General features: G+C 39.5%; 1 protein-coding gene across 1 annotated transcript in view; it reads right to left on the bottom strand.

Moving 5' to 3' along the window:
* Positions 1-895: 895 nt before the first annotated feature.
* The window catches only part of csnk1da (casein kinase 1, delta a), a 22,058-nt gene continuing 6,678 nt past the window's right edge, over positions 896-16,275 (bottom strand). The window contains exons 2-9 of the mRNA XM_030141589.1: positions 14,970-15,080; positions 9,759-9,907; positions 8,859-9,087; positions 8,599-8,769; positions 8,365-8,513; positions 7,478-7,646; positions 7,274-7,386; positions 896-3,536 (exon numbers count right to left, since the gene is read on the bottom strand). Coding sequence (XP_029997449.1) covers positions 3,486-3,536; positions 7,274-7,386; positions 7,478-7,646; positions 8,365-8,513; positions 8,599-8,769; positions 8,859-9,087; positions 9,759-9,907; positions 14,970-15,080 — 1,142 coding nt within the window. The 3' untranslated portion in view covers positions 896-3,485. The remainder of the gene's footprint in view (positions 3,537-7,273; positions 7,387-7,477; positions 7,647-8,364; positions 8,514-8,598; positions 8,770-8,858; positions 9,088-9,758; positions 9,908-14,969; positions 15,081-16,275) is intronic.

The following is a 16,275-nucleotide window of genomic DNA, read 5'->3' as shown; positions in this document are numbered from 1 at the left end:
TCCACTGGAGTGACCACTACGCATGAAAGGGTTAACATATCTGAATGACAGATGTGTGGAATTAACCCACAGTCACTGCCTCATTTGCGTGAACAGTCTGTCATCATGTTAACAAACTAATGTCTAACATTGTCATCTTCACATTCTTAGTCGAGGCAATAGCTGCTAAACCTGTTCAGTACAAAACCCCAAAAATAAATTTCAAGCCTCCTTTGGTCTTAAAGCCAAAAAAAAAAAAAAAAAAAAAAAAGCTGATAATCTTTGGTGGAATGTCAGTCAAAGATTGGTAGACAATGGTCTCTGCTAGACAGTGTCTCAAACCGTTTTCTTCCATTGTTTTCATCCTGTTGAATCTTGTTTTGGTTTAATTGCATCTTGTCATGTTGTTTTCCATCTCTCCTCTGTATTTCACATGACTTTGTTGAGGTCAGTGCTTCTGAAAACATCCAGACAACACATTCATTTTTGCAACCGCTTCATGCTGTTGAGGGTTAAGGTGATGCTGGAGCCTCTCACAGATACCAACGGCTCAAAGTGCAGTACAACTGGATACGTCTCCAGTCACAAATTAGGGACTTAGTCACATATATTGTAGTTCTGCATTTGACACTTTGTGTCCCAGTAAAAGCAGCATGCGGCCCATTTGGGATCCCGACCCTCAGTTTGGTAAAGACCAGTTCAGGATGTTTGCAGACTAACAATTGCTGTTATTAAACTAGTCAGTGACTTTCCACAGGAAACATTACCAGTATTGTTTTTTTTGATGGTTTTGAAACCTACACACAATGTCACAAACTCACAACTGTGCGTTATGCAGAACTTAAAAAATCAGAAACACAATGTGAACCAACCCTGAGAAACAGGTTGCCTTTGCAGTCAATGAAAACACAATGTATACAAGTACTTATTAATTTATTTACACAATTTTAAAATACACAAATACAGTGGCATTACAAATGAGGAGCAAAAGTCTTTAGGTGGGGATGGAAAGAAACATTTCCCATGTATCTACAGTAAGAGATGCATTGTGGGATGTCAACAATCATCTCGACTGCCTTCACAGTCAAAAGCAAAACTGATACAAGTGGTGAAAAAAGAACTGAGTGAAAGCAGACATGACAGACTGAAAAAACTATTACCCATGTAAAGTGTACTTGCATTTATCATAGCCATCATCAGTGAGACAAACAAGTTAATCCATCACTTTTTTTGTTTGTTTTTCAAGCCCACAGGTGAAATATATTAACAAAACAAAACCAGACTGCCTTAGCATGACTTCTACTGGAGTGAGTGGTTCCCAGTCCCTCATACACGGTTACCATCCTCCCAAAGGTCAACAGACCAGGCACATCCTATACACAACAACGGAACAAACATGTACACGTTAGCGCTACGCCCCAGTTCCCCTTCAAACTACACACAACGGCCTACGTTACTCCGCAGCCTGTCTACCACTGAATTTTCTACTGTAAAATCTGCACGATTCATTGGTCAGGTCAGGTCAGCCCACTGTTGACTCAAAGTCTTCACTCGATGGAAACGTGTCACCTAAGAGCCACGAGAAACGTGACTCAGTACTGCTGAGACTCAGCTGTGACCGACGCCTCCTTTAAGACTAGACTCCACCCACGGCGCTCCACAACCACCTCCTTTACATTTAGCCATGCCCATTCTCTACCAGGACTCATGTTGTGGAGTGTTCCCATCTCTGAGCTGATGAATCTTCAAAAAAATTTAACTGAAATAACCTGAAGCAGCCGAGACACCATGTCTTAAGCGTGTGATGCAAGTTTGTTACATTTTAACTAAACTAGGGATGAACCAATCGAAGCAACGAGCATTGGTATTTGCAGATATTCACATTTTTACCAGATTAAACAGAGTAGTGGCTGATGTGCATCTCTACTTTTTAAACTGTTGTGTCATCCATCACTACTATCAAGTGTATGGATGTAAACCGTGAGTTTACCCTGGCAGCAACAACATGAAAGTGCAATCTGAATGAACTCTGGGGCTGCCTTTTTTAAAAGGTGACTTGTAATCTATTATTAAGTTAAAAAAACAAACAAACAAACATAAAATTGGTCAAAACTGAAAGCTGCAACATGCTCCATCTGGAGTTTTGCAGCTGAATCTAAGAATTACAGTCTATTATTGAAGTGTTTTCAGATACTCCGGATGCCTTTTAATGCAGACTTCTAATAACTGTGAGCCGCTTTTGGAACTGGTGCTGTTTACTATACATAACTCAAGATATGAGCAGAAGGAAACAGTATTGTATAGAATCAATGTTATGTTTCTGTGCTGCAGGTTTATTTTTGTGGTCTTATGTGGTTTGTAGAACCAGTTGAAGTGGTGTCTTGGTCTCTGGTCAGAGGACATTTATGAGCCCAGTACAGACTGTTGTGACCTGGTCCAGGTAGAAATGGCTTTAGGTTTGCTCCAAAATGTAAATGATCGATGGTTGAGGGAGGCGTAGGAGCCAAGGAGCCCAAAAAGTAAAGAAAAGAGAAGAAAACCCTTTAAACATGTTCATCTCCCCCCTGCTTTTGAGCTTGTACAACCCTAAGACAGAAACACACACACACAAACAAAAATCACATCACTATGCACTGGGTTAAAAACAGCATCTCATCCATTCAGAGCCGATACGGGGACTCTTAATATTTCACTGCTCCATTCACAGCTTTCCCAAGCAGCACGCTGCAGTCACAACCTGAACACAGAAAGAAAAATGTGCTGCGTGTTTTTGGATCCTGGTTGCAACACGCCTGAGGAGAATAAAATAACTCAATTGGGGTCACCTATGAAAATAAAGAGTTAGCAGGCTTTTGTCCCACTTTAAAAACAAAGGGGTGACCCCTCTCTGGAAATCTACACCTAAAGAAAAAAAGTACTGATTGGTGGGATTACATGAGTCTTTGAGGACACAAAACAGAGTTTAGGCACTATCCTTTAACACTGCCATGATGGATCACGTGTCTTCTTGCTTCCATATTTATAAAATAAAGTCCCACACACTATTTTCAACAACTAAGACTTTTTTATCATTCTCCATGTTCTACCTGACAGCTTGTGAACTCAGGCCAGTGGAGCTGGTGTAAGAGAATTTTAATGCTAAACAAAAAGAATAAGTAAAAGCAATAAAAACAAAACAAAAAAGATGAATCCATGGCTTCATCAACAGGGAGGAAAGTGGGAGTGATTCCACATCTTCAGAGACTAGAAGGGAGGATATGGCTGCTACTTTGACAACGGTGGATAAGGCAACCAGACTGAACTCCCCCCAATCGTCCCTGTCACACACAAACACACACACCCCTGGTTGTGCACCTCCTCTGTCAGTTGAACAAGAGTGCAGCCTGACTCTTGGTCAAATGGTGTTTCGAGTCATGTATATGTGTGAATGTGTGTGTGTGTGTGTGCGTGTGCTGCAGGTGGTGCTTGTTGAGGCCTCCATGGTGCACAGGTGGATGGGAGGGGCTTCACCGTGGAGCTGCAGACTGGAGGCCGCTGGGCGTGACCCGGGACAAAGCCTGAAACAGACAAAGAAACAGGAAAAGGCAATTTTAATGATGAGGTCATTGACAAGAATGACAGAAGAGGGAGGGGCTACTTCAACTCCCTCTGGTTGTCAGCTACATACATCCATGACCACGAACACAAGATTCAGCATGGGTGGTTTAAAAATGCACTGCTGCTCACTGAGTCTCAAAGTCTGGATCATCAGGCTGACAGAGTCCTGCATTTCTATTTTATGTGGCTGATGATACAGAATGAGAAGGGCTGCCCACTTTCCCAGTCCATGTCACTCATCAACCATAAAAAAGAAGTGGATTAGACGTCACCTAGTGGTTTTCAGACCACAGGTTTGAAAACCAACTTGACTGATCATATTTGGAAAAGAGGGTGGAACCAAATGAAGTACAAGGAGTAATGGGAGAGCTAATGCTAATGCAAATATCTTATAACATTTTTAATACTGATCAAATATCAGCTTTCAAAAAAAAGTTTAGGGCCGATATTGAAAAAAATTAATGTATCGGTACAGAGGGCTTTAAATTCAGACTTGACACTTTAGTGAAATGTCAGTCAAAGCCTTCCATTTCCTCACAACTTATCAGTGGGGTAATGATTTGCAAAAGAATCTCACTCACTCACTCTCTCTCTCTCTCCCTCTCTCACACACACACACACACACACACACACACACACACACAATCAACACTTCTTAGAGAGTCTCAATAAAAAAGTGCACAAAAGTTACGAGTCCTGCAAAAAATATTGGATTTGTGAAGTTTAGTAAAAATCAGATGGAGTAGCATCTAGTGGTCATCAGTGGTTTTACACTGTAAAACACTTCAAAATATAGTTGTTGCCTTTTTGACATGGGGTAACATTCATACATATAAATATAATGTAGTTATCTGAAATTTGATATTTTTTAAAACTATTTTTCAAACATGAAACTAACACATTCTACTGATAAGTGTCAATTCAAATAAAGGCTAAAAACAGGGTTTTGACAGATTCTGGAAATTTTTTTTCCCCCCAATTCAACCTCCTTAATTAGAATTTAATTTGGATTTTATTCACTTTATTTCTGAAGGCACACAGTTAACACAATGGCAACACAACCGTAACAGAAAACCCTGTTCTGATGTTTAGCTTTAAAAACTTCAATATATTTGGTATAACTAAAGTTATTTTTACAAACTACCATTACCAATAATTTTGAGATTGTAAATCTAGAAAAAGCCTCCATGTCCTGTGGTAGCATTTCTTAGGACTTTTCTTAAATACCAGCTCACACATCTATGTGTTTTGTGACTTCATGGATTTGCTGTAGAAAAGAAAGAAGAATCTGTTTTTAAAAGTGAATAAAAGTATAATCTTTGTAAAGCTCAGTGATATAACATGTTATACCTATGTTTAATAGCACCAAACCTTAATATTAATTTAATAAATCAATCAATCACTGGCTGGGGTTATGAGCCATTTTGTGGTTCATCTTCCAGTGAACCCCTATGGACAGTTTGTTACTTCTCATTACCCCTCACCCTGTGTTTCCATTTGAAAACTCAAATTGCAGATAAAATTACACTACAAATCTAATGAAGTAAACACTGTCATTCCATTTAATTAAATTAACTATCTGTTTTAAATGGACCAGCAGCACTCTCAAATAATTTCAGGTAATAATTCTGTTTTGGGTTGTATGTACGTATATAATAAAAAATTACCATAACCATGCATGTTAATGAATGCAAATGATTTAAATTATTCAGTAGTGGTTGATTATTCATGAGCTACTACCAGGGTCGAACAGCAGCCAGCATCAAAATCTTACATGGTCTTAATATGCAGGTCATGTCATTGACTGGTTATCAGGCTTTATTCTGATATACTGTCTAACAAACATTCAGTATTCTACATCTGTTTAAAGAGGCTTAAAGCTGAACTGGTACACAGAGAAAACTGAAGGGGCATCTTTATTTATTGTTTATGGGGCTCATGATAGATGCCAATGTCAGCATATTTGTTTTTGGCTGCATCGTTGTTACATACTTTGACCTCTTGAGGGAGCACCAGCCCCACGACATGAGAACAAAAGGCAGCTTTACAACAGTAGGACTTCAGCCCCGCTGCTCACCTACACACCCAGCAGAAAGATAGACGAACGGACGGACAGACACAAAGACAGTCAGACTATGGATGTTTCATTTCACCGATTCAATTGTCAGTGGAAATGCAAAAAGGGAACAAACAAGTGGAAGAGGAAGCTGACATTTCTTGAAAAACATCAGTCTGTGCTGAAACACAAAGTGTGTTCTCCAAAACACACTTCCTCATTTGTGTGAGCTGAGCACAGGTTAATTATGCAAAGCAAAGATCCACTTATGAGACAAACATTAGTTAATGTGTGTGAGGTGGACAGACTGCCTTGAACCTGATGACATGGCAGTGGATCTGTGGTCATGGTTAAGCTGTGCTTTGTTTCAAGTTATGCAACAGCTGCTGCTACTCTGCCAAGTTTACATACATTAGTCAACTACAACTGACAACACATGCAAATGTTTAACTGACTTGGTGAGTAGTTCTATGGTGATCATGTTACTAAACGTCACTCAAGTCCCACAACGCTGACACACATTCTGTTACCAGTGTCATTCCAAACAGTGACAGTTCCCCAAAAAGGATTACCATCTGCTTTAAAAATTTTTAGTTAGTATTAAAACCCATCTGCAAACCACATTAATTACAATCTAGTTTACAAATATATTTCAAAAATGGATTAGAAAGACCAAACATAGAAACATTGGGGAAAAAATACTACGGCATTGCATAAATATCAAATGATCAAGCTATAAACTGAACTCTTCCCTCACAAATGTCACACATTGTCAGTACAGTTCACTGTTAGTACCCGGGGGCTGAGCTCTTAACGACCCAAAACATGGAAAGCGTTAAGTGGGACATTTCTTAACCTCAATGGTCACAGTTCCTAGCTACAGAGGAGGAAGAACCACGAAACTTATTTAAGTAGCAGCAGGAGAAGCCGCAGCATTGGTACCTAAGCTTTAACTGGAAAATATTCCCTAAACGTTGGTGAAAATGCTCTGCCTTTTGTATAACACCAAAAAAATAGAATAAAAAGAATAGTATTGTAGTTGCGACAACAACCACCCGGTTGAAATTCACACATTGCATAAATAAGTACATAGTGTACTGCAGGAAGAACCAGCACTAAGGCTCAGTCACTGAGTATTTGCATGTTATGACTATGTGACCAAGAAAAAAAGCAGCTGTAGGCAGATGTAAGCTGAGGATAAAAACAGTTTTTGATTTGTCATTTGGTGTTTGAGCTGATGGTATGAGTCAATCAGCTTTGAATGTACGTCTGACAGTGTTGGCATTTCCATTTGTTTTTATCGCTCCCTTAGCATGACATATGCTTTAGTGATGTGTGGTTTCAACCAGATTATATGAGCTTATACAAACTGTATCCTCACTTTGAGGAAAATTGTTATTTATTGCATTTCTTCACTTGTGTAAATATGTATATAGGCTATAGACTTTTATTACCTATACACTTTTTTTTGTTTACATTGTTTGACTTTTGCACTCTCTTTATGCATGCCCAATTTTTTTTCTAGCTTTTTTCTTGCTGCTGCCTTGACCAGTGAATTTCCCCAATGTGGGATCAATAAAGTCTCATCTAATCTAAAACAGTGGCTGAGACAGTCCTCCACCTGTGCTGTGGATTTGTTACCTGTGAGGTGGACATGCGAGATGTGTCCTGGCGTCCTGTCAGGTCTGAGGAGGAGATGTTGACGGGTGCTCCGCGGTGAAGACGCATGCTCACTTTCCTCTCTTTCTCCATTCCTAAAGGATGAAGAGGTACAAGCAAGTACATTATGACTCAGGTGGATGCTATAGCAGACTTTTTTCATATGATGTCTGAGCATGTCCTCACCTGTGTGTGAGGCTGGGTTGAGTGGCGAGGGGGCGGCAACATCCTGAGCCGCTCGGGCCCTCCCTGAGGCTGAGGCCATGCCCCTGGCCCCAGGGTTCCTGCTGTGCCTCAGCCTCTCTTCGCGCTCCCGACGCTCCCGCTCAGCGTCCTCCACAGCTCTGTTGGCACCCTGAAACACAGACATAGTTTAAGAACGTCCCTCAGTCTGAGTAATAACACACTGTTTAGTTCAACAGGGACAAAAGACAAACATCACCACTTCAGCAACAACTCCAAACATTCTACATTTTTATAGATTATTTAAAGACATTTCCTTGAACACTGGAAGGACCCATAAGTTTGCAATTTCACAACCCTTTAGTACAAGAACAGAAGTGCAATTTAGTCATTTTCTGTAAGAAACATTTTCATTCTGCAACTGCTTGTTATTTTAATGCTGAAGTCAAATACTCAGTGACATTACATTTCAGAAACAGTGTGATGCAGATGCTAGTTTTCATTTAGGTAAGACCATACTGACTAATAACAGAAATACAACTATGATCACCTCAAGAAGGGCTTCAACAAAAAAATTCTTAAGTGAAAGTATGTCATTTTTGATTAATAAGATCTTTTTCCTTATTGGCCTAATATATGTATATACTGTATATTTATAACTGCTCAAACGTGCTGTAAATTTCATTTACTCTACTAGCATGAACTTCAAACTATTGCACACATACCCTTAAATTAAACACCTAAAAAAACTGTGTGCTGTAACATTTCAGCAAATAACAAATACTAAACCAGGTTTCTACTTTATTTTATCCTCAATCTCCATGTATAAATCTAATCATTTCCCCACAGCTGGAATGTCCTCAAGTGACAAAGGAAAGAGAACTACTCACAAATTTGAGCATGTTCCAGTCAAAAACATAGTCGTAAGAGAAGCCCTGTCTGTGGAAGAGGTTTCTGAAAAGCTGGCGCAGATATGAGTAGTCAGGTTTGTCGTCGAACCGAAGGGAGCGGCAGAAGTTCAGGTAGGTAGCAAACTCGGCTGTGAAAGAAAAGAAGATGGGAGATGTTGAGTCTGACCCTGTTGTTTATTCCCACACAAAGAATCCACATGTGACTGGACTTACATGGGTAGCCTTTACAGAGGACCTCGATGGGCGTGGACATCTTCTTCTCGCTGATGCGTTCATACTTCTGCCTCTTGGTGGCAGCCTTGAGTCCTTGCCAGGGCAGTGAGCCGAGGTTGAAGTACATGAGGACATAGCCCAGTGACTCCAGGTCATCCCGTCTGGATTGTTCTGTAAACCCACACAGAGATATAAAAGCAGTCAGTTTATGAAAGGAGCTCTGAGCAGATCTCTGCTGATAATGGCTGGTGTGGTCGCACCAATGCCCAGGTGAGTGTTAATGGAGGCATAACGGGCGGTGCCAGTCAGGTTCTTGTTCTCGCGGTAGGGGATGTGCTGGTGTGTGCGGGCGTCACGGTATTTCTTGGCCAGGCCGAAGTCAATGATGTAGACCAGATTGCCCTTCTTGCCCAGCCCCATCAAGAAGTTGTCTGGCTTCACATCTCTGTGGATGAAGTTCTTCGAGTGGATATATTCAATACGACTGATCTACATTAAAGAGGAAAAGAAGATTCTGATGTCAGACTCATAATGAACTGAGAGTGAGGACAGGGAACAACTGCAAGGTATTGTTACAAACAAATGCTGATTTATGTATTTCAGCTGTTCAGACCAATAAGTTCCAATACATATACTTCAATTAGAACAACTTTTCTTGAATATGATTAAGTCTAAGAGAAGTAGTTCTGTAAATTGTACCAATTAGCCCAATATAGTAATATTACATTGATCTCTTTTTGCTGTCTTGACTAACTGGGTTAAAGCTCAGGCTGTACTCATCCACCAGACAGACCATATGATTTTGTTAATATCAGGCCATTCAAATGTAGACTGATGCGAATAATGAAAAATAAGTTACATTACTTGTTTCTTTTTTAACAGGCCAACTAATGTCCTGTTACCCATTATATTCATAAGTCATCTTCTAAATACTTTTTCATAGGTTTCCTATGCATTTTACAATGCAGTACCTTGTGGTTTTAATGTGTACTGTGGGATGGTCTGGTAAACAGTAAAATACTGGTTCACTAACATATTACTGCCCTGGATACCATGTTCCATGTTAAAAGCCATGAATGAATGACACAGCAGACAGACAAAACTCATGAGACAGATTAAAGTTAATTAGTGTACAGTCTGCCTTCTTCTCTGGTTCATACCATCTGATCTGCCAGCAGCAGGACCGTCTTGAGGCTGAATTTCCGTGAGCAGAAGTTGAACAGGTCCTCCAGACTGGGCCCCAACAGCTCCATCACCATCACATTGTAGTCACCCTCTGCACCGCACCACTTTATTGTTGGGATACCCACTGAGGGAAAGAGCATAAACATAAGATTACATTTTTAACAAGCTGAGTTAGTATGAAGAAGGAAAGGCTGTGTCAAGGTTCACTTTGACCACTTCTGTAAGATTGTTGGCTTCAGGGGCTAGTCCAAGCTGTGGATGTGTTTTTTATCCTTTAGTTAACTGCTGAACTAAAGAATGTTTCCACTCAGACTGCGCTAGCAAGTGCCACCCTTAAAAGCATTTCCACTGGCCTTGGTCAAACAAAAACATCACTGTGATATGAACACTTTGTAAAACATGACTTGGAATGCACTGAACTTACTGAGCATTACAACACATTTTTCACTGAGATTTCTCTGCCATATTTATCTGTAACTGATGCTTGTGCTAAAACATTTTGGACTCACTACACTATTGTTTCTTCATTATTATATGATTATAATCTTTTACTTGTAGGACCTGAGGATATTACACTTCATCAATGACCATTTTTTTATTTCATTTTTTTTCTTGTCAATGTCTGAGCGTAATGTGAAAATACCCAACCTGTGTTTAATCCTATGATGTTAGGTAGCATGACGGCTGAGGAGGAAGAGAAGCACAAGGCAAATATGACTGATGAGGACCTTGTGGTGAAAAAGAATAGTACTCTGCTATTTGTATTCAGCATAGGCAAGCTGTCACAAGCCTGACTGCAGAAAACAAGGGGAATAGTTGCAGCAACTTAAAGCAGAAAAAATAAATTTAAACTTGTTATCAAGATTAGACAAATTATCGGCCATGGGTAACCTGGTTGTCAGTACCGCCACAATTTAACCTGATATCTGATAAATTAAAGCTATTTAACAGTGCTGTGTTGACTTTAATACAGTACAACTTTCTGTAACTATGATTTCCATGAACCTATTGCCTGTAGCACACATCTGACTGGTTTCATGTCACACTCAATAGCCTACAAACGCTAAAATAACAAAACATTTATGTATTCTCTAGTACTAATTAGTAACTCGTGCACAATGTGAAGACTGTCAGCAAATATTGGTGAAAAATCACTGAACTGTAATTTGGTTATTTAAAGCTTATTTTAATTTCTGAAAGGCATTTAAATAATTCAAAGGCTTTTTTGTGCTCTATAAATTTAACACAAAACTTCATCATTCTTAATGCAAATGGATAGGCTACTAGCTCCAAATACTAACAGATATCTGTATTGGCCCTGAAAAAATCCAAATTTGTGTCTTACATAATCTATTATTTCATATCTAAATAAATGTTAACATTGCCTCATTGGGTATTCAGTATGCTGAAAATCACTAATGTCTTGAATGGACAGAGGCCAGTAAATGCATGAGGTTGTTTTTGGCAGTACTGATACTAAAGCAGAGACACAGCACCTGTACAACTCATTTACACACTCAAGTCATATAGTCATGGCAATATTGCACCATGTTAGCGCAGATTATCCTGATAGAGTCCAGGCCCAGCACACAGTGTCCTTGGTGTTACAGCCAGCTGGTTTAGTAGTAGCTGGTAATTGGCTGACGTCGCCGAGGCAGAGAGGCCATCTGGCATTTCCTTGTACAGGCACACAGCAACAAAATGCTACTGCTCAGCACCTTGCACAACATGCACACACATGCACACTGCATCAGCTATTTATATACATACAAACGCAAATACATCCTACAGTCTAGGTCAGTCTATGCCTCAATAAATCCTGCCATGTTGGAACAAAAATACAAATCCTCTGTGCACACAGGAGTGCTTACAGAAGCAAACTGTCAACTGGGTTGTTTCCTACAAGGACAGAACTGCAGCTATGTAGTAATATAAGGCATGGGGGAGACATATTGACAAGTTTGCCACAAGCTTTTCAGAGATATTCTGCCATTGGTAACACTTTACACTGGAGTAGCTTTATGAAGAGCAGCTGTCAGTCGTCTTCAACAAGGTGCAAGGATTCCTGAGCTGGCAGAACATTTAAAGATCCCACCGCTGAAATGTTTAAAGCTGAGCCCTTGTGCACAGTGAATATGAACTCTCTGAATCCTGTAGGGCATGTCATTCACACTCCGGTCTAATTGGGAAGTTATTTTGTCACCCCATCAATGCCATCACACAGGCACACCACTAGTTCATCTCCACAGTGTTTCTATGTATGTTTTGGCCAGGCTGATGTTACTCAACTGGTTTTAGATTCACCACTTTGCCCTGCACTGAATTATCTGAACTCTTAAAACGAATGATATTTAGCTTTTTTTTTTTTTTTTTTTTTAAATAGAATTATGCATTTTAAAACATTTTGCTGTGGTCTACATAAACTGTAAAATGCTACGCTTGGGTCTGAATTCTTCATTAATTTAACTCCACAGGCCCATCTTCAACCCTACTTGTAAGTAATTGTAGGAGAAAGGATGTTTTGAGCCCTGGCCCTTTAAATGCAAATGAGCCACTTCACACCCCACCCTCCAGGTTGTTGACCATGCTTATTTGTCCTGTTCAGCCACTTAAGTTTGTTAATACAACAAACAACTGAACATTTTAGGTAATCGGCTTGAAGTTTGGACATATTTTCAGTATGTACTACAACCGCTGCTGCTGACAAACAATTAATGTGTACCCAGAGAAATGTTTGTCGGAAGTCTTGAGCTTATGTGCGCAAATGTCGTGACATAACTAGTTATAGACGTAACAAATGAAGAAGGAGGAGTTAAAACGTGTTGTAGAAATCCACTTGATTTTTGCCAAAATGAATATAAAGCACCTGGAGGGTTCAACTTCAAACTTTTTAAACTATTAGGGTCCCCGAATAAACAAATAAATGTACCAAAGACAAAAAAAAGTGGGTTTAGCAAAATATGACCCCTTTAAGTGGATTACCATATTCTGAAGTAAACTGTTACACATGGTAAATATTATACAGACTAATTATCCTGCTGTCTCTAAGCAAAGAGAAAAAAAATACTGCTTTCACCTCAGAAAGTTCAATTCCAAACCATCCAAAGCTGCACTGATTAGTCAATTAACTGAGGGACAATCCATCATGCACTTATGCAACATCTGTAAAAGCTGCAATAGAAAAAAAAAGAAAAATATACACTGTCCTGCTGATCAATCCTGTAAGTCCAAATCAAGGCGAAATATTATGAGAAATGAAGTAATACCATTTCTCGACACTGTAAAGGAGCAAAACCTCTTTTCCCAAGTTCCTGTGTAGAGCAAAGGAGTCACGCCTGGTAGAATTTTGACAGTTATCAACCCGTCAGTGGCCAAAACCTCCCATTACTGGATAGATTTTCTACAGCCTGAAGAACCCATTTCCTGTCAGACTGTTTGGTTTACTATAGCTCCTTTTCCACCAGATTCCCAGGAACTTTTATTACTAGGAACTTATTTACCTGGGTAAAAGAATGCGGGTTGTCAAAGTTCCTGATAAAGTAAAAGCTCCTGCAGTAGAAAACAGGGTCATTAGTGAAGGGGAAGTATGGAGCAGCAGCATTAATTAAAGCTCAAACAGACTTTTGCCGCGTTTCTACCACGTCGTACCAGCTTGACTCGACCTTTTTGCATTTCCATTACGAAAAAGGACCTGGAATCTGGTACCAGGAACTAGTTTTTTGGTAACACTTCCGCCGAGGTTCCAAGACTGGGGACCAGATACTAAAACGTGACATGTAAACACTGCAGACCACTGATTGATCAGAAAGTTGTCTCTCTGACCCGCTGTTTTACAAAAAAAACAGATGCCAATGTTTACAGTAAATCTAGCGGCAGGTTAATCCACGTGATGACAGCCCGCAAAACTACACCATGGTCGGAGATTCAATCTTTGGTGGCCGACGTAAAAATTCAGCATGAACTTGAGGAGACAACACGCAACAAGCAAGTTTATCAGCAATTCTCTGAGCACATGAATCGGAAGTAACGCACCGTATTGCTGTGACGTCCAGGTACTCTAAAGTCAGTAGTATCCTGTAATGGAAACGGTCTCCAGGAATAGTACCTGGTACCCGAGCCGAGCCCAGTTGAGCCGGTTCCACATAGTTGAAAAACGGCATTTGATGTCACTACATCTCAGATTAAATCACGCTCTTTTGCTCCACTACATTTATTACAGGAAATTTCAGTTAATAGTTATGATTTGTATTGTTAATCTACAATAAAAAGCAGACCAATAAATCAAGATTCATTATCACAGGTAAGGGTTATCCAACAGTATAGATAATAATAAAACACTTTCACAAACACATTGACACATCAATAATTAGAATCCAGTGATTTAAAATATTCTGAAACGGCTATTCTGCAGTTTCCATTTTGGTACTTCAAGTGTATTCTGATGAACATATTTTTGCACATCTAAAGTTTTGAAAGCAGGACTTTTACTTGTAATAGAGTTTTTTTTGTTTGTTTTTTTACACTGTATTAGTAATTTTACTAACAAAAAATCTGTGTACTTTCTCTACCACTTACTGGCAGATGGAAAATATCTGCTGTGATATTTAGATAAATCAATACTGCAGTTTCCTAAAGTAACTTAAAATACTTCTGTAATACAGACTCATTTATCCACGTCAGCACCTCAGATACACTTCAGTTACCCCAATTTGTGTACAATGGATGAATGATGACTTTGCTTATTACTGCACCAATGTGGTGCAAATACCCCCCCCAAGGCTACACAAGTGGATATGATACGGATTTAGAAAGGTAGGCTCTCTGCTGGAATAGTCAATCTATTGAATTAAGATGGAGAGGTAATTACATAACCTTAAATCACAAACTTAAGACATGGCTTAAGGCAAACGAATTATCTCACTGCCTTGTCTCTGCTTTCACACAATGAACATTTTTCTGTTCATTTATTGTATTTCATAATGTGGTATTTGTTCAAGGATTCAACTAACGACACAGATAACACTAATCTATCAACAGACTATAGATGAAAATGAGCCTGACCACTCAAGCACATCTCACATGGATGTTTAAGCTGGAATGATGATTAATACGCATTGATCCTGGTAAATATATGTACATGAAATAACTGGTATGTGATTGTATGTGAGTGTTGTGTGATACAGTACCTCCACCCTGCATCATCTTGTAGATTTTGCTCTCTATGTGGAGCTGGGGGTGTTTGGTCTTCACACATTCCAACTTAATGGCAACTTCCTCCCCAACTGAGATGTCAGTACCTGGAAACAGACAGCACAGTTCAGCTGTAAGGCAACACATCACAGAATGAATAAAGGTATTACTGTGATACTTATTAGCTGCTTCAAAAGGTTGATAAGTCAAAGTATTTCTGTAAGTTTGTGTGCACATTAGATCATCCACAATTACACTTCTATAAATGATGGACCAAGAACAAAAAAAAACATGAATGTTCTGATAATTATTAAAGTTTACTGGTACCATTTTATGCACACCATGAAACAGTAGTAGTTAACACAATAAAGGCAGCCAAAGCAGGACAAAAGCTCCAAGCTGTTCCATTTCCTTTATCTTGTTCCTACTTGCATGTCCAGCCCTCACAGCTATCACTGTATTTCCATCTCAATTTGCTACAACACAAGAGAATTGTGGGAAGAGTCCATGAGAGACCACTTTGTACTGCTCTCTCATCTAACAGATTAGAGCTTCAGTTGGTTCTTCCTAAATATGGTTAAAGAGTCCAGCTCCCTCCACAAACCGGGAAACTGGACACCAGGTTACGTAATGCCACTTCAACTGAGACTCAGTGAAGCCCTGCAGCCCAACAGCGGTGCAGCAGAAGTGCATCATCGATTTGATTGGATGATGTCATCTGGGTGGTGGGAGCTCAACTCACAGGGTGGGGCTTTGCTCTAAACTGATGGACCACAGAACTGTTCCAACACAGCAATGCTGTTTCTGTGTGAGTGCTGCCCCAGGCCATCGTGCTGCTCAATGTCCAAGATTCTCAATTAAATGGCATTGATCTGCTGGATGACTATTCTGATCTATACTGGAATTGGTTGGAGGGTAACTTTACAGGGTCAGGCCATTCAAAACACACATTTCTATTTGCTTCTACAGTGTTGATCATGACATGATGTATTTGTGTACAAAAAGTGCTCTACTGAGTTAACCACGTTTTAAGACAACAATGTCAAACTGTGGCACTGTGTCATTCAGGCCCTCACATTTGACTGTACCTGTTGACCTACAGCACAATATGAAACAAAGTGGTGTTAAAATAAGCCAGGGTTTGATATTTAAAAAGGGATTATCTTTTCAGCTATTTGGCAGCTTTCTTGTTTTGTTGGACATTATATGTTTGTTAATGCACAACTCAAATAAATAAAGAAAAATTGCAAATTTAAGTTTGTTTTACAAAATATACAAAAAATGAAAAGCATGTTCATACTA

This window comes from Sphaeramia orbicularis, chromosome 8 (assembly GCF_902148855.1).
Source record: "Sphaeramia orbicularis chromosome 8, fSphaOr1.1, whole genome shotgun sequence".
In the NCBI taxonomy this organism is placed as follows: domain Eukaryota; kingdom Metazoa; phylum Chordata; class Actinopteri; order Kurtiformes; family Apogonidae; genus Sphaeramia; species Sphaeramia orbicularis.
Note: the sequence above shows the minus strand (reverse complement) of the source record. Positions and strands in the feature narration are given on the sequence as shown.